At 34.8% G+C, this 24,309-nt stretch overlaps 1 protein-coding gene across 2 annotated transcripts in view; it reads left to right on the top strand.

The window, feature by feature from the left end:
• Positions 1-20,544, top strand: part of LOC128995235 (transcription factor CP2-like protein 1) — an 81,073-nt gene extending 60,529 nt beyond the window's left edge. For both annotated transcript variants that reach the window (XM_054420182.1, XM_054420181.1), the window contains 4 exons: positions 6,664-6,787; positions 13,061-13,254; positions 14,982-15,211; positions 17,808-20,544. In XM_054420182.1, coding sequence (XP_054276157.1) covers positions 6,664-6,787; positions 13,061-13,254; positions 14,982-15,211; positions 17,808-17,857 — 598 coding nt within the window. In that variant the 3' untranslated portion in view covers positions 17,858-20,544. The remainder of the gene's footprint in view (positions 1-6,663; positions 6,788-13,060; positions 13,255-14,981; positions 15,212-17,807) is intronic.
• Positions 20,545-24,309: the final 3,765 nt, after the last annotated feature.

The following is a 24,309-nucleotide window of genomic DNA, read 5'->3' on the forward strand; positions in this document are numbered from 1 at the left end:
AACACATAATAATAAACTACAAATCCAGTAGCTACGAAGTATGAGAATGAGAATGAGAATGAGAATGAGAATGAGAATGAGAATGAGAATGAGAATGAGAATGAGAATGATTTATTTCCTGAAAGCATAATATGTACAAGGAAACGTCAATACATCAAAATCTTAGCCTAAGCCTGCAACACACCATGCAGAGAATTGAAAAACAAAAACAAAACTTATTTATCATCACACATTGGCACTCATTGGCTAAAAAAACTTACTTACTTGGCCAGGTGAAATTTCAAAATACTCTTTGAATGAGTAAATCGGATTTGCCAACAGAAGAGATTCAATCCCCATTTTGAACTTTGCTTCCGGCAGGTTCCGAGCTGTACAAGGGAGTTTGTTAAAAAACTTATATCTCTGTATACAATAGCTAGATTGGACCTTTCTTAATCTAACATAGGGTACACTCAAGTCGTCTTTCCTCCTAGTATTGTGAGGGTGGATATCACTTCGGAGTTCGAGAGAGCCTGACTCCTGCTTAGTACACAGAAGAGATTGGTAAATATATAAGCTGTACACTGTCATAACGGATTCAGAAATAAAGATAGGTTTGCAGTGGTCCAGAAAATCAGCACCTGCCAAGATTCTGACTGCCGCCTTTTGGAGCGTCAAAACCCTCTCGACTCCCGGAGTGCCACCCCAAAGTCTTAAACCATAAAGAATTATGCTCTGAAAAAAGGCAAGGTAGGCAGTTCTTAGCCATTCAGTGGGTACAGAGTTCTTCAAGTTCCTGAGCAAGTGAATCACCCTGGAAAGTCTACTACATACAAAAGATATGTGACTATTCCAATCCAGCTTAGGATCCAACATTAATCCAAGTAGTTTAACGCTTGTGACATCTTGCTTAAGCTGTCTAAGACTAAATATTATGGACTGAGTCTTACTCTCATTCAGGAAGAGAAAGTTAGCTCGGAACCACGCCGAGGCCATTTGGAGAGTCTGAGACATAGTGCCCTGCAGGACATTTAAGTTATCATTTACCCCAATTAGAGTAGTGTCATCAGCATAGCAAACAACCCCCTCTCCCAAATGCAAAGAAAGGTCATTTATCATTATGTTGAAAAGCAAGGGCCCAAGGACAGACCCCTGTGGGACGCCATGAGTTAAAGATTTGACAACAGAGGACTGACCATTTACAGAGACAAACTGTCTGCGCCCGCCCAAGTATGATCCCAGTAAGTCCAAACCCTTACCCCTAACTCCATAAAAATGGAGTTTGTCAAGCAAAATTTTGTGGTCCACGGTGTCAAAAGCCTTGCTGAGGTCACACATTGTGGCCCCAGCAAAGCCTCCCCTCTCAAATGATTTTAAAACAACCCCAGTCAGAACTTCAACTGCATCGATTGTGGAACGGCCTGATCTGAAACCATACTGGGCTGACACAAGCAGTCCATTACTTTCAAAATAAGGTAACATTTGATCCTTAATTATACCTTCAAAAATCTTACCAAACACAGGGAGAATAGATACAGGTCTAAAATTTTCAGGCACATTATGGTTCCCCTTTTTATGGACAGGGACTACTCTGGCTGTTTTTAGGACATCTGGAAAAACGCCCTCCTTGATACAAACATTGATACAATAGGTGAGTGGAACTAAAATATGATAAATCACATTCTTAATTAAGATTGCAGAGAGATCAAAAACATCCTTACTTTTAGAGCTATTCATCTTATGTACAACAGATAGCACTTTCTCACAAGAGACAGGTTCAATGTTAAAAGAACATGTTGGTCTAGGATGCTGGGCTAGGAGGTTTACAGCGGGGGTTGGTGGAGTACCAATTGCATCCCGAGTCTGTTGGACAGAATTAATGAAGAAATCATTCAGCTCCTCAGCAGAAAGTCTAGTAGTTGGTTTTGCTTTTGCAGGGGCCCCCTCTTTTTTGATGACAGACCAAGCGGCAGCACAAGAATTTTGAGAGGACTCAATGAAATTAGCATTGTGTTCTTGTTTTGACCGTACTAAACTCACCTGGTAATCTTTCTTTATCGCTTGATACCTCCTCTTGGCTTCAAGGGTTTTTTCTTGTCTATAAATATCGTAAGAAAGAAGCAACCATCTTCTCAATATTACAATAGTCTCTGATTTCCACTCTGGAGCCAGTGGATGCTTTGTATTCTTAGGTCTAGACACTTTTTTAGGATAAGATTCTTGAAAGAGCAAAATAAATGTTCTTAAAAAATTACTAAAAATAACATTAGCATTACCAGCAAGTAAAATATTCCAATCAACTGAGTTGAGAGCAACTATAAAGTGATATGTTTTATCAAGAGTAATTGGTCGATAAGTCATAGGAATATAAGGATCTTTATTCTTGGACAGACGGATATCGAGACTAAACTGAATGCCATCATGGTCACCTATGGCATGTTTCACCACCTCTACTTTAAAATCTTCACGAGGAAGATCTGTGGCAACATTGTCCAGACAAGAGTTCTCACGAGTCGGCACCCAGACAGTACAGTAAAGATTCAGTGATTTTAACAAGTTTATAAAATCTTCAGACAAACGGTTTTGTTTCAACACATTAATATTCATGTCACCACCCAGGATAATATGGTTTTTTGCCCTCTTGTTGCCTAGGGACAAAATAAGGTTCTCTAAGCTAGACAAAAACATACCTAGATCACCATCAGGGGACCTATAGACACCAATAAGGATAATGTTCATAGCCGGGAAATGAACGCAGACAAACTCATGATGTAACTCTAAACAAAAACTATTTACATTGATAACAATAAATGAGTCACTAAGATCTAGGGAAGCAAATACAGCAACCCCACCTTGCCTGCGTTGAGAACGACAAAAAGCTGAAACATAAAAATAACCCTTAATGTTCACAAGCTTAATATGTTCATCATTCAACCAGTGTTCCGACAAGCATAATATTTTGTATTTGTTATCAGTGAGCATCATTTCAAGTTCCATAACACGGGTGTAGCATAGACACTGGACATTTAAAAATAGTAAGCAAAAGTTTAGGAATTCCATGTTGTTTAAGGCTGTGCTAACTTTGGCTGCCGACTCCCTAAAAAAGTTTGAGAGTTTATAAAGTTACGTTGAACGTAACTTATTGGAACTTATTGGAGTAAGTAAAATGCCAGGGACATGAAAACGTACGTTTTTAAATTTTCACTCTGTTGTCATTATTGCATTTGAATAAATTACTGACTTGAAATTGCACTCTAGTCATATTGCATAATTTATATTAACTTGCTGTTAAAATTTATTCATCGATTAGAGTTTACCTAGACTAACTTATTATTGAATGTAACATATTCTTGCCATCTTGTGCCTAGTTGTACAATTATGAAAATAATTCATTGTAATTGGTGCTTGGAAGATCAAATAAAAACATTTAATAAATACTGTGCCGTATTGTTACTTACTAGGAAAATGTAGGCATTTTAACGTAACATTGAAAGAGAGCACCGAGTTAAGGGAATTGCACAATGTCCGCAAGTTATTTATAGTACAGTACAAGAAGAGCACGGCTTTGTGCAAGAAAGAGTGCAACAATGTGCTACGTCACAGACTACAACGAATCTCTCCGAATGTAACCGGATATAGCCGAAGTTGTGTGCTGAGGTCATATGTGTTGGAACTTGGAAGCAGCTGAGTGGCAGTGCAGTGCAAACCAGATCGCACCAGTTCTAGTTATAACCTCGGAATTGTGCTGTTGTGAACTATGCTTTTGTGTCCGTTCGCTATTTAAGCTAATGTATACGCTGTGTTTGTGTTTTATCGAGCCCTTAGTTCCTTCTCCGCCCGATATTCGTATCACGACGTTTACGTAAGTGCGTGAGTGAACGTAGTGCAGACTGTACATGTCAATGAACGGTAGAACTCGATCACGGCAGATTCACAGCCAATATTTTGTTTCTGCCACTGCGTTGTTTACAAGTGCACTCAAAGTGAACAATCCGCGACGGGAATGGTGGCTCGATTGCGGTTCGTTACTCAGAAAGATCGCTCAGTGTTTGCAAACAGCGCCCTTTTACTGCTGCAGGACCATTTCATTAGCTGACGACCAGCACTTGGTCAGGAAATATGTATTACCGGCTTTAAAAAGAATTGGGCCCTTTGGTGTACTAGGCCCTAGGTACCGACATGCTGCAGGTTTGACATAATATATCGAAGGCTAAATAAACCAATAAGATACACACAATTTTACATATTTGTAGGCCTTTTATGTGAGTCTAGGCTAGGCTACACAATTGTCTATTTAGGCCAAAGATCAACTCTGTTCTCAACTTATTGTTGCCATGTGTTGCTAACTTAAACATTTCAAAGTCGATGAGATAAGCATTCAAGGATTCAAAATGTGAAAGATTTCTCCAGTCAAAGGCCAAAAAATGTGACACCTAACAGTGTTAAGGTTAAATATTGCCTATTTATTTACCTCTGAGTGAATCGCAGGACTGTTGATTAACTAACTTAGGAAAGAAAATGCCTTGTAATGAATTTCTTTGTTGTAACTTAACAAAATGAATTTGTCTAACTTATAAAATAAGTTAACTGAACCGTGAGCACCGTTTTACTACATCCTAGGACTTGGAAGTACACCAACTAACAACGTAAGCTAACTTACTTAAGTTACTCGTTGTTTAGTGATAAAGTGAATAAAAACGTTCCTTTGAGTGAAAAGTCGGTAAAACGATGCTATTATTGATTCACACATTAACAATGACTGTGGCAGATATTGAAGTGTCTGCTAAATTCTTTCATGTTATGTGTCCTTCAAGTAATCAGCGGCACCGGGGATTTGTTTCCAAGCGCGTTGGAGTTGCATGGAGTAGAAACAAAAATCAGGTTATATGCCGTCGTTCGAAATTTCTCAATGGTCGTCCACATTTCCGACAAAATCTACAAGCAATGCTCATGTAAGTTTGTTTTCACACTCTGTGTATTAAGTTAGTTTTCTTAGCCTACCTTAAACAAGTCTGTAGGCCTAAGTTATCAGACTTAACTTAAGGTACCTATTAACTTACAAGTGGTTTAATAAGTCATATTCACGAGGTTTAATAAGTTAGTTGGTTATCTTTATTTCACACTGACTATCTGTGTTAGGGCCATCTCTCATAATCATTTTGAGATGGGGATACTAGGTGTGTATTTCAACCCAAATATGAGTGAAGGATGAGTATAATGATGTGAGATGATCTGTAGGCTTAAGAATATTTTGTAAACATCTAAGTTAAGTAATTAACGGAGGAAAAGGAATATAGTCACTTAGGCACAAGCTAAGTAAGACAAGAAGATATAAATAAGGTTGAATCACTAAAATTGATATTTAAGTTAAAGAGATACAGGCCTAGGTTTAGAAGTTATTATGTTTAATGATACTAACTAATCTCGACACCTTGCTCTTTTATTAGTGTAGGTTTACAAACCAGTAAAACCTATTAATTTATTTGAGCAGCAAAATTACTCAGCTTGTTAGACTTTGAACTCGTAAAAAATGTCATCTATGAATAAGCTGAAAGTGGCAAGTAATTTCTTTATGAAATCCAAACTGGCATAGTAGGCTACTGTAGGCCTCTTAAAAATAAATAGGTATAAACAATTAATTGTAACCTAGGTCTATTTAACTTCTTTGTTTTGACCAATGATTTGCTTATAGGCCTGGTATAGAGGTGACAACCCCTAGAACTCTTTAACCCTTAAACAACCACTAAGAGATTAGACAAAACTTCCACTGTGTGGTTAGGAGTATTTGAATGCAGCATTACTAAAAAATTCTAAAATTAACTAGGAGTTAAGTTCTACCTGAAACCTAATATTAAGAGTCAAGATTAGAATAGGCTACAGTAACTTGACTGAATTGGATTTGTTTTGACCATTGTTCTTAGTGTGGTTGAGCATTGGTCGAGTACGGTATTCTAAAAGCTACCTATGTCTCCCTGGCCAGGAGACTGAACTCGTAGATTGAAGGTTTTCAGGTCTGGTGTGTTAACTCATGTGTTCATCTGTCTGAGGCAAAGCTTGTCCGAGGCCTGTAGGCTACTTAAAATAAAAGCGGGCAGCTTAGGAGGTGTAGAATCTTTGTGAACGAAAGGTGCTTCCAATTGAGCATGTTTTATGTCACTTTTCGTCTTCAGTTCCTTGAAGACACTTAAGTGTATGACCTGGTTTCAGCAAAGGGTTTGCGATTTGCCTAAGAAAACATGCAAACATAATTTGAATCATTTATCGGTCTGTAAGCCCATTATATTTTTGAAGAACTACGATTTTATGTACATCTGCATCTGCACACTCAAATTTCAAAACAATACATTTATTGATTGTTTAACAGTCACAGTTTTTAGTACCGTAGTTAACTCAACCCTGTAGCTGTAGGCCTACTATCATTGTAGGTTACAAAATTGTAATTGTGCTATACCTATTCATACTATCAATTAAACAAGTGGTACACAGCCTATTTCATCCAGTTGTGAGTGAGCGGGTTTGGGTGTAAATGATTGGACTGAGACCAGTAATTGGTTTTAGTGAGAATCATAAGACCAATGATCAATGATAGCTGGATCCAGTTATCAATGTCCAGCTATATATTCATATTGTCTTAGGAATTAATCATCTAGGCCTAGTTTTTGCAACACTGTACATGTGTTTCAGAGGGGCACTGCAGACCAGCAATGTTAAGCCGCAAGGGTCCGGTGATATACAGATGATCAAGACGTCCCACACACCTCCTATGCCAGCCCTTGCTGATAGACCTCAGAACAATGACACTGTGCAGGTACGTGTGTCTGTAGTCCACAGTAATAGTCTACATAATCTAAAAGTTGTACTCAGTGGTGTAGTGGAGAAGGAATGCATTTTTCCAAAACTCCAATAGGCTAAGTTATATTTATTGGCGACCCATGTTTTCTCCAAACAATTGTAAGCGTTCCCGTACTGGAAAATTTACGACTACGCAGTTCAGACAAGGAAAAAAAGTGTTAACAATCTTCTTGCTCAAGCATGAGATGTCAAAATTTGTAGATATTGCACAGAAAAATCAACAATTCTCATAAAATCGTAACTTTTTAAAACAAATTGATGTAGTATAACTGGTGTTTGTTGGAATATGTAGGACAAAGTACCTACCGAGTACACAGCTAAAAAATAAGATAAAACACAAGATTGGTATCAGAACCTGTTTAATGTAAGCGTTTTAAAGGAATCCACGAGGTTATTGTTTGGAAAAAATTAAACCTAAGTCCTACTGTCTATAAAGGCTTTTCTTAGAAATATTAGTCCTAAGCCATTGATTTTTCAAGTATTTGTGTAAGCAGTTAAGAACAAAGTCAAGCCTCCAAACAAATGTCTGGTCTCTGACAGCCGTTTATCCAATTAAAGTCAAACTTGATGCGACTATTCTCATCCCAAGCTGACTGACAGTGGCATGCCTCAATGACTAATGGGGTCAGACTGTGAGCCTACAATCAGTGGCGGGGAGTATTTTGGAGTAGAACAATGTATTTACTATTTTGGAATAAAGAACTCATGACTTTTAATTAGTAGGAGTAACCAACCCCCTCTGTGACTCTCCCAATTTTTTTAAAATTTATAGTTGACAAATAACTATAATTTTAATTTATAATATAACCTTATACCTTTCAGTTGGTTTTTGCCCAGGGGCTACTTCTAATGGTCTATCAATGTGACGACATTTTAAAAAGTTCTTTCAAATTGGGTGGATTTCAATAGGATCTCTTGTTCTTTGTTTTCTTGATTAAGTTAGATTTTATAACTTGAAGCATCACACTACAGCAGTATTTTCTGCTCTAAAGGCAATGGTTTACAAGTAAAAGGATTTTTATGATTGAAATTGAAAAATTAAATCGGTTTTTTACAAACTCAGTAAGAAAAATGAAGTAAGATTTTGTAAACATTTTACTGCTTGCTTGACATTAAATTTGACAAGTTGACAGAAAAAAAAAAACAACTCAAGAATGTAATTGTAAAAAAAAATCAATCTCAAACAACAGTAGGCTGATTCATTCGTCCTGTAATAATGGTTGACTATTGTTTATTAATCATTTCTTTCCCAAACACAGTGTTCTTACATTGTAAAGCTAGAGTGGTGCAGTTTAAACCAGTTTACTTGACCTTGTGTCGGTGCCATCTGTTATTAACCTGCAAGAATTACATTTGCTACAAAATATTGCAGTTTGCAATTACATCATGAAGAGAAGAGACGAGATTAAATTATGTTAAGAGATGTTAAGGTTTTTTGAATGTTTCTATTTGCTGGATTGCTTTCATTATTGAATTAATTTTACACTGTGTTTGAATGAATTATGTGTTTTTATTTCAAATATTTAGTAATTTTAGCTTTGAATATTAAAAAAATTAAGATTTTGCAATATTCTTTTAAATAATGTGGAAATAGAATAGATTAATAAATTATTACAGTCTAATTATTGGTGTGGTTTTTAGCACCAAAGATTAGTATAGCAAAAGGTGTTGATGAGAGATCCCTATAGTCTGTATGATGTCTCCTGGCCTTTTATCTACCTCGGGCTGGCCTAGGCCTTTAGCAATTGGCCAATCCCTAGGAAGAGGAAAGGTCAGGAGACAGGTTCCATCATACAGTGTTTAATACAGAGACTGTTCTCTTTAGTTACAGAGACCTGAGCAAGACTGGTCTCGTGTTAAAAGCGGAACTCCAGCTTTAGGAATTCAGGTTCAAATCCTGCCAATCCCCGATGGGGATTGCCTTGTGATAATCTGTGACCTCTTTGTTCAAAACCCCTCTTATGCTGAACAATTGAAATTGGGCTGTAATCAGTGTTTTACTCAAAAGGAACTTAGTAGATATAAACCTACTTTTTACTGTTGAACAATGATTTCCTTTTTTAGCGAATTGGCGAATTTCAATTAGCACCTTTTAGCAATTACTGTTGGTGGCACAGTAAAACCTAGACCCGAAACTGATATACTTTTTTATTTTGATGTCCGTCAGTAGCCAAAAAACAACATTCGTTCAAATTTTGATATATTATACTGTATGTACGTTTGTGTCCGTAAATGTGATCACTCGAGTAATTTTGACCCGATTTTGATAAAATTTGGCTTGAAGGTGTAGGGCAGGATAAACTTGAATGAGTTTGTGAACCAGCAAGATCAGGTCATAGAAGCAAAGTATTATAGGGTTTTGAAAAAAAAAAAAAAATAGTTTTCTTCAAATTATTACCCTTAAAACATCCAAATGCCCAATATTTATCACAGCCATTGCGTAGAGCATAAAAAACAAATAATATTGTATATTGAAGAACTTTTGCAAGCCAAAAATTTTAGGCTAAGGAGGGAACTCCAAAAAACCACACATTTAAAATCGCCATGTTATTCGTATGGAGAAACTGAAAATTGTTGTAGTTTGCTTATGGTTATTGTTGATCTATTAGGGCAAATTTATTTATTTTATTTTATTATCTTCTATTATTCTAATTCTGTAAGAATTTCTTGTGCACAGCAAAACTCTTTAATTTATTAACCGATTTTGATTATTGATGTGTCAAATTAAAGGGAATTATCTGCAGAAGTCATGGAATAATTTTTGTCACGCTCAGTTCAATGTGCTTCGCCCCACTGGGCTTTAAAGTTTCCATGTATTTTTAATTATATAAGTGAAAATTTAGTTAAGTTTATCAAACAATCATTTCCTTTTAAAAACATCTGTCTTCATAAAAATAACCTCTTTCCCTTATGTCATTTTAATATTTACTTTTTCTGTTTATTTATCAGTTTACTTTCAAATACAATGATGACTGATGAAATAAATAGATCACCTTTATGGCCAATGTTTAAAAAAAACTTCACTTGCTAAAAACAAGAGAGCTAATCCAAGCGAATCAATATTTGCTGAATATCTTTTACGAATAGGGAATGGCTATGAGAGCTATCATAATGATCTTGGTGATTCATTGATACGTCTTCCACCACAATGTATTGTGAATGAAAATATGATTGACAAAATCTTCAGTGAAGGATTCTCTGAAGATGCTTTAAAAAATACAAAAACTCATGCAATACTTTAACCAAAGAATGAACATTGTGACGAAATAAATAATAAAATAGTTGAGCGACTAAATAATGACAGTCGAGTTTACTACTCAGTGGACACATAGATTCAAGAAGAGGGGGACCAGTTACATGTAGCTGGTGAATTTCTTCACACTTTAGCACCAAGAGGTTTACCTCCTCACAAATTATGCCTTTAAAAAGGTGTAATTGTAATTTTACTAAGGAATTTAAATCCACAAAAAGGACTGGTTAATGGAACCAGATTAATGGTAAAGAGATTAATAACAAAGTCCTAAATCTTGAAATTATTACTGAAAGTTCGGCTGGAAAACAAGTGTTACTGTCCCAATTAAGTTTAGAACCATCAGGAATTTTTCCCCTAAAATTCAAACCTTGACAGTTCCCATGTCGAGTCGCTTTTGCCATGACCATTACAAAAAGTCAAGGAGAGACACTTGAAAAAGTTGGTTTGTATATGAAAGAGCCCTACTTTCAGCATGGGGCATTGTACGTAGCAATGTCAAGGTGCCGCACTTTTGATGATCTAAAAATAATGGTTAAAGAACAACGAAACCAAAGTCATCTGGCTAAAGACGTTAGAGTGTTAACAAAAAACATAGTATGGGAAGAGTTTCTCATTTAACATTTTAAAAGTAAGATGACAATTTTAACTGGTCTGTCAGACAGAATTCTGTAAGCCTACTCTGTTAGAACCTTTATTAAAACAGTATCGAGCTTAACATTTTTATTTATTGTAATTAAAAGTTTAGCTCTTAAAAGTTTTTTATTTTTTAGTAGTGATAAGTTAAGAGTTAAAAGGTTATTTAAATTTGTTTAATATATTGAAATAAGTTAAGATTATTAACTGGAAACAGCTAGTAGGCTACTATTAACATTTGGTTAAAAAAACACTTTTTACCTTTTCTGTAGCATATACCTTAGTGAAATATAATGTTTTAAATTGGAAATAAATATGACAAGGTTAAGGAAATATTTAAGAAAAATCCAATCAGACAAATGGAAATTCGCATAGCTGCAGCACTTGTCATGCTAATAGATAGTTGCATCTGTTTAGCCTGAAGGTGAGGACTGATATTTATAGGTTGCGTACATTGTACAAGGCAATACTGGTGATAACCAGACACAGCTCACCTGGCCAAGTGTTATCAGTTAGCTTATCACACCTCTTGACAGCTTCATTTGACAGTCTAGTATAATGTTTCTGTTTACCTGTGCAGTCGCGACACATCAATCAATTCTGTGTGTTTTAGTTTTATGGTTTCATGTTTATCTCACTGATGGGCAGTCTGGCTAGAAAATTGAGTAAGGTAGACAACATATGACTTCGACATGTAAAACTGCTTTCATTTATAAAGGACTATGACATTAATTGGCCATTAGTTTATGTAAAATATGACTCAGATTTTTTATTGTTTTGTCTCTGACAATGCTTCAAGATCTTCTTCCAAATTGTTTTTAATTTGTTAAAATCCACTAAAATCTGATAAATTGGTAATTTTGTCTCAATTGTCTTGTTTTATTTTGTTGTAACTTTTAAGTTTTAGTTGTTCTAACTTATCAATTGACCATGCGGTTCACCATTGCCTTTGCAATGAAGAATGTTGTGCAATGAAATACTTATGACTTATGGTTGGTGGTCCTTTTGTTAAATTTATAAAGTTCTTTGAGAAATTGTTTTTTACAAAGTAAATTTATACTTATTTTATTTGTAATACTCGGGCGAGACTTCTTTGCAGTCTTAGTGTTTATTGGCTGAGTTAAGCAGTTAAATGTGTTAGACTAATGAACCTTTCTAAATGAATCAAAACCAGTTTTAACTGAACCAGATGATATCTCCTCTCTGTTGCATCTTTGTTGCATCATTTACAATTGCGTTAAGTTGTGAAGTCATTTGTATTGCATTGGTTAAATATAGTAATGCAGTTCTCACCAAGACATAAAATTAACTAATATACCTGCATAGTTTATTTTGTATATTTTTAAAATTAAAATTTTGTCTAGTTCCAATTGAAAACTACGCAAAAACACTGATGTCATTCTTCTTGATGTACTTAGGCCTTTAAATTCTTACACTGTATCTTTAAAATATTACTCTTCCCTATGAAATATTTGACACTTTATGTTCCAAATGTACTACAAAAACCAATCACAAACATTTAAAATAATTCTCCTGTTGCAGCAAACCTGCAGACTAAGCTGATTTCTATTTGCCTTATTAGATGTTCATTAAAATATTTCCTTATAAATATCAAATTTATTCATTTTAAAATAACATAGGTTTTGTGAGTACAGTACCTACTTAGGTTAGCTGATGCTGAAATGGGAAAAGTGTTTTTTTTTTTTTTTTTTTTTTTTATGAAATGGGCCTATTAATAATAGTATATGATGAAACACATACATTTGCCAAATTTCATAAAAAACCCATAAACAAGCAAACTACAACAATGTACTTATTCTCTAAAAGAATAAAATGGGAATTTTACATTTAATATTTTACTTTTTCACTTAACCACTAAGCGTACAACTATGCTTCAATAAATTATGTTGTTTTAGTTATTCAAAATGGTTTAGATATGTGAAATTTAATGTCATTGGCAAATAAGTTTTTTGGTTAAATGATTTAGTAGGTTGAAACTTCAGTTTTTTCCTGTTTAAGTGAACTCATTATTAATGCAACTATTAAACTGGTAAATTACTGTACCATGCATTTTATGTCTCTGACCCACCTTCCCTCACACCCAAGGAAGCTAGTCTCCAGCTCGGAATCGTTAAGCACAGGCTAGGCCTTAGGCATAGGGGGTCGCAGTATTATTACTTAAATAAAATCCATTGATGGTTGGCAAAATTCAAACAAGGGGTCTAAGAACCAAAGTCCCGTGCTATTACCTCTTGAATAGCGCTTTCCACGTTGGTGCTTGTAACGCTATTGTATCTACAGGAGACTAAAGCCAGTTTTATAATGACTTTGCTCGTGTTGCAGGGAGGCCTGGTAGGATCTGCCTCACCTCAACAGACTATGACATGGCTACAGACCAACAGATTTGCTGCGTATCTGCACACATTCGCCAGCTTCTCCGGAGCAGACCTCATGCGGCTCTCCCGTGATGACCTTATCCAGATATGCGGCTTGGCTGACGGCATCCGTCTCTTTAATGCTCTTCATCCCAGAGCAAAGTAAGCTACTCGGTGACACTTCTGTTTTCCATTCTTTTAGTTCACCTGCTGATCTAAGACAAGTAAGGTACAGAGGAATTAAGGTTAGATAGTGTGCTTTCAGCTATGACATGTTGGGCCAAAAATATACTTGTGGCGATCATGAAAGAGCCCAAACGGCAAGCACTGTGCAGAAATTCCTATTGCACAAGGCACAGGGTCTTTCCCGCCGTTAGCATTGTAGTACATTATGGAGAGGGGGGGTGTAGGAATTTGTCTAGGAACACTAGCACCAAGTACTAGACACATTTAAGTGTATTATTAAATGTTTCCTCTGTACCATACTTCTCTTTGGGTTTAATTAACACATAAAATAGCTCATAACAATATGTTAGTACAGTTGAACCTCGTTTGTACGAACCTCAATAAAACAAATTCCTCGGTAAGACAAATTTTTTTTTAATCCCCTTGACACTTTCATATAGGTCAATTCTAAAAATACCTCTATACAATGTAGTAATTAAGTTAAAACCCTCCATAAGACGAATTTGTCTGTGACATGGGCTAGGACTGATTAACCTCTATACAACGAATATTCTTAGCACAAAACCTCTACAAGACGAACGTGACCTCTATAAGACGAATTTATCATAATCTTAACCTCCATAGTACGTAGTTTTCAAAACAAACAGAAGCTTGTCTCAACATGAAACCCCCACCCATCCCTCCTCCTTCCTCAGTCATTGTTTGGAAAAACCTTGGAGCGAGGAGATACCTCTATAAGAAGAATAACAGCAGCATTAAACCTCGATAAAACAACCCTCTTTATTAAGAGTACCTCTATAGTACGAATTTTCCCCGTACCCCTTGAAATTCGTCTTATAGAGGTTCAACTGTAGCCCATTTCAATGCCTCGCTACACTCATCAGTTAAAACATTGCTCTTGCACTCGCACCCAGTAGATTTGCTGTATATAGTTGTAGTGCAAAATATTGAACAAGTCTGCCTAATGAATGTCATATTGTAATTTATCCAGAATCATCTTCTAACCCAAAATATATTAGGCCTAAATAGTTTTAGTTGTATAAAATCTTAGCTGTGTATTAGGTATTAACCTTTTGGCTATAAATAATAATATGTTTGACAAAGAGTAACATCATTTAACTTCCACTTCACACTATCTATGCGAGTATAGATTCAACAAAAACAGTTGAAGTTACCGTATTGAAATGTGGTAGTCAAGAAATACTAGTGCTGTTTAGATTGACCGGTGTTGTTAGTACGGTATAACTAATGTTACATCACTGTACATTGAAGGCTAGAACCCCGTCTCGGTCAAGTCTGTATGATCGGAGATATCTCTTGGTGCTTTTTACTCATACCTAGGTTTCTTTCTCACAAGGCCATCAATGTCTGCAACTGGTGGTCGCTAGTTACTGGCCAGAAGATTGTACTGCCAGTTACTGCCTGCTTGAAGGTGTGCAGGCAACTGGCAAGCAATTTCACCAAATTTCCATATGTCCAAAGTGTCATTTGACGAGCTTATAAAAGCATTCCACGTCCTACCAAAAAATAAACATGTTTGTATCTGTTTCCGTACGCGAACTTACCATTTCCCCAAAACAGGTAATGATACGATTACGGTATTTAAGATAGTGGCTGTATCTTAAAGCTCCCATTTAATTCAATGCCCCGCAACGAGTTGCCGCCACTGTGGTACAAGGGTTAACCAGCATTGGTTGTTGCAGGACAGTGTACCTGTGTGTACAACAGTCGCCAGTGGTGTACCAAGCAGTGTACCTGGCTACCTTGTCCAGTAGGGAGATGTGCTCCAAGGCCGCTGCGCTGGTCGGCCTCTCACTAACCCAGCTGTCCCAGGTGTACATGCAGGGACCCAACGGCATACACGTACTCGTCACCGATGAACTTGTGCGCAACATCAAGGACGAGGCCACTTTTGCCACTGAACTTATATCTGGTAAGACAAGCTGACACACATTCTCTAGCTATAGGCTGATTGTCAATGCATGGCTGAATCTTTTGGATCCAACCTGAAAAGAGAAATAATTTGAAATAAAAACTTGGACTCTTCTCAACAATCAATATATTGATAGGATTCATAATGATTCGTAAGTTATTTGTTTACACATATTAAAACAACTATGTCCAACAATTTTTGTTTTTAAGATTATTCAAAAAGTGTACGCTTTGAAATCCATATACAGTAGACTCCCTCTTATCCGGACTCCTTGGGACCGAGGCCAGTCTGGATGACAGTTTTTCCGGTTAAACAGATGACCCCAAAAACTTGTTAAATCGGACCTTTTGAATGCATACTGTATACAGTATTTGACTTAAATTTAGGAGAGCATTGTATTAGACACGTGATCACTGATCTCAAATCTTTCCCACGAGAACAGTCGATTCAGTACCACCCACTTCCTGCCAATCTAGTCCGGTTAAACCGATGTGCTGATAAAAATTATCCGGATGGAGAGATGTCACTTCTACCGGGTGTAGTCCGGTTAAACCAATGTCCGGATAAGAGGGAATCTACTGTAAACTGGTTTCTGCTCCAATTTCGAGCCATCTTAAGGCAACATAGATGTCCTACAATAGAGTAGGGAAATTCCGTTGCCTTGAGATTAGGGATGGACGAGATTGGATTTTTAGTTCGAGACGAGACGAGATTTTTTATTTCTCATAAAATTTCGAGACGAGATCGAGACGGGATACACAACGGGAAATGCACGTTCAAAATTTTTACCTGATTTTGTAACATTGTTAGGTGACTGTTTAAATACAAAAATAATGATAATAGGCAAGAATATTTACAATCTTTTATAAAAAAAAAAACATCAGCATAACATTTTTTTATTATTCACAACTTATTAAAATGCCTACGATTAGGAAACATAGTGATATCAGTTAGGATAGAGTTCAACTTATCCTAAAATAAAATAAATCATAAAATAAAAGTAATATTAATTTTTATAAAATAGTTACTTGTTTTGACTTTTTATAGTATAATAAAACATTCCTCACACTGCTTACACTTAACAAAACTTCTCAAATGTTATTAAAGTAATATTATTAAAATAATTAAAGTAATATTTACATTAAAAGAATTAATTAAATAAGAACGCCTTCACAAAGGAAACGCAACTACAACACGCTCCAGTATTGCGGGTATTGCATTGACTTTCTGCAGGCGTTTTTTTTTTTTTTTTTTTTTTTTATTCTCGTCTCGATAAAAATCTCGGCCAAAAAGAAATCTTGTCTCGTGTAACGAGATTTAAAATTTCCCGAAATTTCGAGACTTGACCATCCCTACTTGAGATAATAGTCAGGAACGTTCCTTCCTTACTCCTTAGCTTTTTGGTAATATTTGAAGTAATACCATTATTTTTGTCACCTATTACCTACGAAATATGTGTCATAATAAGACAACTCGATCAGCGTTTTTTCACTCGCTGTGTCTAACAGTTCAGGTGACGTTACAAAAATGTATTACTAAAGGGACTATTTTATTTTGTGATGCTCGCCGTTAATAGGAAGACACATTCAGTTTTATTTTGACCACTATCTAATTAGTATTCTTTTGTTGAGTTGAGTTGAATAGAGTTCAGCGAGCTTACCTGAGATAATAGAGAGAAACCTTCTCTGTGAAGAAATCTACACCAGGAGGACACATCAGTGTTTTGTTTTATTTATTGTGTTATTGTGTATCTATTAGCCCCTGCATTCTGAATTTCTCAGGTGTCTAGCTAGTATTACTTTTCAACAAATCCTAATATTTATTTTAGGGATGGTTAAGTCTCGAAATTTCGGGAAATTTTCAATCTCGTTACACGAGACGAGATTACTTTTTGGCCGAGATTTTTATCGAGACGAGAATAAAAAAAAAAAAAAAAAAAAATTAAAAACGCCTGCAGAAAGTCAATGCAATACCCGCAATACAGGAGCGTGTTGTAGTTGCGTTTCCTTTTCGAAGGTGTTCTTATTTAATTAATTCTTTTAATGTAAATATTACTTTAATTCTTTTAATGTAAATATTACTTTCATTATTTTTATAATATTACTTTAATAACATTTAAGAAGTTTTGTTAAGTGTAAGCAGTGTGAGGAATGTTTTATTACTATAAAAAAAGTCAAAACAAGTAACTATTTTATAAAAATTAATATTGCTTTTATTTTATGATTTATTTTATTTTAGGATAAGTTGTACTCTATCCTAACTGATATCACCATGTTTCCTAATCGTAGGCATTTTTAATAAGTTAGGCGTGATTAATAAAAAAATGTTATGCTGATGTTATTTAATGAAAGATTGTAAATATTCTTGCCTATTATCATTATTTTAGTATTTAAACAGTCATCTAACAATGTTACAAAATCAGGTAAAAATTTCGAACGTGCATTTCCCGTTGTGTATGAGAAGAGAAATCTCGTCTCGATCTCGTCTCGAAATTTTATGAGAAATAAAAAATCTCGTCTCGTCTCGTCTCGAACTAAAAATCCAATCTCGTCCATCCCTAATTTATTTAGTTATTTATTGTTTCTAAATGTTTCAGATCAGTCTGGAGAAGGGCTGTGTTTGTTGCTGAAGCCTCCTCCCCTCTGAATTGTCTTGCCTCACAAATGACTTGCCTTCAAGTGATTAATGTAACCCTAACAATACAACCAAAGGACAGAAGTTTTCAAAAATGTCTTAAGTTTCCATTCCGCCTGCATGCTCTATGGCTTTTCACATTGTGAGTTTTAATCAATCTTGCACTTGCAAATAGTTGACCATAATTGTTGTCAATGTGTATAACTTTATCCCATTGTATTAAGGTGTGCACTTCATAGCTTGCATAGTTAGTGTTTAGAGATAGAGATGTATTTGCTTTTATTTGATTGAAGTTTTAATTTTAAAATGTATTTTATGAATCTGATTTCTAGTATGTTAAAGTAGATAGATTTTTTTGCTTGTTAGTAACCAGTATCATTTTTGTTTAGGGTTGTGTTGTACAATTTATGCATATCCAACATTTTGAGCATCACAGATATTTTGTCGAACAATTTTTATCACATTTTTTATAGTATAAGTACAAGAATTGGTTTTTGTGCGTTACACAATTTTTTGTTTTACATTTTCTCTTAAAAATTGTTCATTGTATTTTTTATATGTTCAAGTTTAGTGCATTCTGTTAAATTCAGAATTTCTGTTACTTACTCTAATACTGTGGCGTTTCATTCTTAGTGATTAAAAATTTTTGTTCTGTGATGGCTTTTTTTGTATTGATTTTTAATGTTTTACTTATTTAAGACTTTGTTTAATATGTATACAATATGATGAATTTATTGTTATTTCGTTGTTAAAGTACCATGATGGAAGGGAAAAACATAGGTGTGCTATCCCCCCCCCAGATTGCAAACACCTTTCACCATTTAGAAAAAAAAAATGTAAAAACAATAACAATCAAATAAAAACAAATATACACTTATATGGCAATACAATCAGGTGATTTTTTGTTTGCAATCTGGGTGACGTCAGCATATGACGGGTTTAGCACACCTATGTTTTTTCCATCCACCATGGTGTTAAAAAACTATATAGTTTACTAAGTGTTAATCTGCATGTTGTTATTAACCATTTTATTGTGTCTTATCTTGACAGTAGAAAGATTTCTAACAATTAGTGGGAAGATTCGGGGGTTCTTGAGAGGCTACTGTCCATTTTGTCTTTGTTTTCTGGCTAAGGGTCTTACAAGTTAAAGAGTTATATAGGTTGTAGCTGTGTATATTTGACTTATTAACCTACCATAAGTACATCTGCACAAACATAAGTTGTTGGCTTAGACAACTGGAAATAGTACTGTTTGGGATGAGTTAATTTTGATTTTGGTGAATAGAATTTGTGAGAGGTATAAGGGGAGCGAGCTGCGTATTTAGGTCGAATTGCTTAGGTTAGTAATATAGTTACAGAATATCTCCCCACCCCTCCTGCAGGAAGCCAACTTGTCTAGTAGCTTGATATTTTATCACCTGAATATCTGTAGGGTTAGTCTCTACCTACCTTAGTACAAAACATCAATATAATATAGTTCTTAGGAAACATCGCTTGTGTAGAGCTTAAAATATTAAGTCATAGATAACCTTCAAGATTATGAGTATCGACAATGTAGCGAAAGTAAGAAATACAATGTATTAAACCTGGGTTATATTACTCAGGTTGAGGATTTTTTCTCAGGAAAGTGGTAGATTTGGCATAGCCAATTAAACAGACGGTTAATATATTATCTCAGAATCTTGCTTTGGATATATTTTAGCTCAATATTATTCAGTAGAATAGGAAACATATGTTATGTTTATGAATGTTTATAACTCGGTGTTGAAGTTTAAATCTTTGTCATGGTGACTGTCTGGTCTGAGGCAGGGAAAAGCATATTTTGTGTAATTTGTCGTTAGTTTTAAGCATTTTATTTTGTTGGTAGTTTATAGTCAATGTACCCCGGTCTATACTCTAGGTGTATTACAAGCCATATATAATTTTACCATGTGTACCTTTAAGTTTGTGCAGGTTGAACATAGCCTGTGAACAAATTTAAGTAAATTCTTTGGACGTTTCAGAGCCACTAGTTTCTTCACTTTTCAACCATTAGTGTTTTTGAATTAAGTTAGACACAAATACGGATTTTTATGTAGAGTTAATTTAATTTTTCATCTCAATTTTTATCTAGAAAATGCAGCTTCTATCACAGTGCCTTCTTAAAAAACTTTAAGTAACGTGTAATATCATAAAATTTCTTAATGTTAATAACATGCCAAGTAAATTTCAAGCTTACCAAAAGTGCCTGTTCATATTTTCACCTAGAATTTTTTGTATGCAGGTAACAGTGGCTTAGTTTTCATAAAATAGTTATCTGATGGAATATAAATGTATCTATACAGCTTAACATTGTTAACGGTTAACGTGTTATTGGTTAATGTTAACGGTGTTATCATAATTCTAGGAACAACAGAAAACAAGGTGACAAGACTTTATTATGAGTTTCAGTTTACTCTACTATGTATTGTTTAAAATTGTCAATGTGACTTATCACTTGTCAATTACCACACTAATAAACACAGAAGTTTGAGAAATTGTGAAGTAATGTAGAAAAATTAAATAAATAAGAAATTCTGAGCTTTACTATGAATCAATTTAGGCTGTGTAAAAGGAATTTAGATTTTTGTAAATTTTAAATCAGCTGCTTTCTTGTTTTTTAAGTTTGTTTAATAGATCATTATTTGCTTGGCTGTTAATAAATTTATAGTTTACCTGTTTGTTGTTGTATTACTATTACTGCCCAAACCCATTACTCACTCTTTCTCTAGTAATAAACCTTCCTTTATCGTTATTTTTTACACTGATCTAACCCATGGTGGAAGGAAAAAACATGGGCGTGCTATTCCCACATATTCTGACGTCACTCGGATTGCAAACAAAAGATCAATTGATTGTAACTGTCAAATTGGTATGTATTTGTTTTACTAATTTGACAGTTACAATCAGGTGATCTTTTGTTTGCAATCCGAGTGACGTCAGAATATGTGGGAATAGCACACCTATGTTTTTTCCTTCCACCATGGATCTAACCCTGACCACTTGGTAATATTTCTGTAATTGTATTGATCACTACAAACTGAAGTGTTGCTTTATATCCTTAACGGTTTATGCTAAGGCTGATTAGTACTCCTGACATTAGAGTAAAATTACTAACATTTTGCTTACAAACGTCTACACATACCTAGGTGTGCGTTGCCTAAGAGAAGTAAGGTATAGAGCAAACTTGCTTATGGGACGACCATGCGCTTTCAGCTCTAGTATGTTGTGCCGGAAATATACTAACGAGGAAGAGCCCGAGCAACGAGCACTGGAAATTCCTACGGCACAAGCTCTTCCTCTACTGTGAGCGCTGTAGTACATGAGGGTGAGGGAGTCAGTGTTGGACTTTGCCCTAGACACCAGCACTAGTGCTAGTCACCACTTAAGTGTACCATTGAATGTTTCCTCTGCACCTAACTTCTCTGTGGTCGCTGTCTTAAATGAAGTATCTCTACAAGTACGGCTAATAGGTAAATTCAACATAAGGTGCAACCAGAGAATTTTAGAACCATTATTAGAACTAAGCCATCTAAAATTTTCCCAGGCGTGGAGATGGAATTTTAGATTAAGAGTTCTGATATTTTCTCTGACGGATCAGGTGTGAAACTAGAAGTTCACCTGATATTGTGGCAAAGCGTGGTGGGAGAGGCCCGCCTGAAATAAATGGATGGTTTAGGTGGAAGTTCAGGAAATAGGTGAATACTTTGTGTGTTGTACCTCAAGCCAGGAATTTCATAGTTTAAAAGCTTGTGTAAAAACTAGCGACCACCCAAATAATTCTGGTTCAAAAGATGAGGGAAAAACCTGATAAAAGGTTAATTAAATCTGAAAAAAGTACGGAAAACTTTTTCAAAGAACAGACGCAATCCCTTATATTGTTTTTGACTGATACATTTCCATGTTTGATTTTACCACTAGACATATTTTACAGTCGTTGTGATAGTTTCATACGGTGTTAGTATTGAAAACCAAATTAGAATTTTGACCACTTAATGATTGGAAAATATAAAAAAATATTGACCATGGTGCATATTTTTATATTTAGAGATTGTAAATCAAATAAGTCCAACAGCCCATATTCAATTTGCACATACGATGGCTTCGATACAACTATACGTTCCATCCCCATGTTAGAGTTTTCACCAGTTTTCAAAATCGTAGTTGATGTGAGCCACCAACAGATTGCACTGATATAAATGACTAATTTCTGTCAATCACATTAACATTTTCACCAACTCAAACTTATGGAATGACTTATTGTGAGCTGTAGCAACCGTTATGACCCATCAACCTGTTCAGTAACAAAAAAAGGTAGAAAATTAGATTAATGACACTAGCACATTCTGTGATTGGCCCTCAGAACTATGTTCTTTCTCAATAAAAAAATTGTGACAGCTGGTCTATATAGATGGGATGTACTTCAGTATCCAATAAGCCAATGACAATGGAAAGTATTGACTAAAAGGTAATATGATTTTCAATTTTATTACAGCACTTCAATAAGCATCTTACTGAATAGTCGAATGCCACGGGTCAGGTATGGAGAGGATGTTATTGATCCAGTAGTGCTTAACAAGCTGGAAGTGATTCTGTCAGAAATAACTCAATTACTAACTGCTAAACTGTCACTGTGTTTACAAAGTGAACGTTATTTGCTTTAGGTGTTAACTCGAGTTCATTGACTGAATATGATCCAAACAAGAAGGTTGTAGAGGAATATGATGAGGTTAGTAAGCGTAAACAATATGATTGTACTATACAATTTAGGAACACAAAATAGTTTGTAACAATATAAAATAAACGGTATCATTAAACTGACACATACTTTCTCCCATTAGCTTGTCAACAACCCTTAAGCGGTGGGACGAACACTATGATATTTCACGGGTAAAATCACAAAGAATTGAAATAACAAACATGAATTTACATACATGTTCATTTAATTCATACTTTCAAAAATTAATGAACTGTAATTTTTACATAATCGGAGATTGTACTGTTTTGTTAGAGCTAAAAGGTCCATAACAAAAAATGTTTTTTATCAAAATCGTAAAAGCCTTTTTTGTAAAAATTCGATTCTTCAATTTTATGGGTACAGTATAAGAATAACACGGGAATTTTGAATTTTCCGGTTTTTTGCATTTTCTCCGTAACTATTAAGTATGCAATTACACTTCAACATACTTTTGTTTTTCAACAAATTCATTTGAAGGTTGAAAATGGGAAAACCCACTTTTTACTGCATAACCCGTACACATAGTCTGCTGATCATATTAGGTTGAGGACTCATTCAAATAAGCGTAGGTTTTTCATGCCAAATTTCTACAAAATTGGAATTGAGTTACCGTACTGTGCTTGACACATATATTGGATAAATGCTTGTATAAATTTGAACAAATGGGGTTTTTGGCCTCTGGGGACATCAAAACGAAAAAGGAAATAGGTCCCAGATCTTCGTTTTACCACATGATCTACGGTTATAGCTTATTCCCTATTAGGAAATTGACTAAAACTATCAAAGATTTAAAAATTATATATATTTGGCAGGACAAAAAACACAACAAATATTCAAAGTTTCATGAAAATCTGAGATGGTCATATCAGGTTGATAAGAATTTTTAATTTCTTGTAAAATGACCCTCTAATTACCTTTCAAACATTATAATTACTTACAATGGTTTACAATACCTGCATATAGTAATCCTTTGTTGCTTTCTGGAAATTAGTTTCGGTTCCATGGAACCATCTCCAGGCCTCAAGGTGTCAAGAAGGTGATCACTTGATTGTAATAATTATAATTAATCCTAAACAAATTATTACATCAACCTGAATTAACCTGTGGGTTCGTTTAATTTGGTTGGGATCTCAAAATTGCCTTTAGAACAATGAAAAGTGCAATTAAGCAGACTGTAATTAAAAAAATAAGTTAACCATCCTAACCAAAAATAATTTTGTTTTACACTTTTGCGAGTAAATCTGAATAAAAACTACAACTTCCTTAAAACAAACTTGTACTAAATTAGTGAACTGCAGAGTGATATTCCAATTCCATATTTCTTTAGATTTTAAATGTCACTTGTCCGAGTAAATTCACCAGCTGCAAAGTTTACCTTTCAAAAAGTTGAAAACGTTCTTGTCAACTCAATCAAGATTGTCAATTGTTCACTTCATGATAATTGTAAACATTGGAAAGCTTTTAGAAACTTAGTTGTGCAAGTTTCTAAGTTTGGTCTGAAACATACCATGAAATAACCAACTTTCGAGAAAGAGCTTATTTACTTCACAAACTTTGTTTTCTCGATACGATTCTTATATCCTTGTATATTGGTAAAACTAAGCTGAAATTAGAAGAGGAAATACATAACTAGTATTAAATGTATCCATTTCACTCTAGAATTTATCTACGAGAATGAAAATGTAGGTACAGATTCTAATAATATTTT

Source organism: Macrosteles quadrilineatus, unplaced genomic scaffold (assembly GCF_028750875.1).
Source record: "Macrosteles quadrilineatus isolate MER2022 unplaced genomic scaffold, UCM_ALF_1.0 Scaffold_5__1_contigs__length_97177068, whole genome shotgun sequence".
Lineage (NCBI taxonomy): Eukaryota > Metazoa > Arthropoda > Insecta > Hemiptera > Cicadellidae > Macrosteles > Macrosteles quadrilineatus.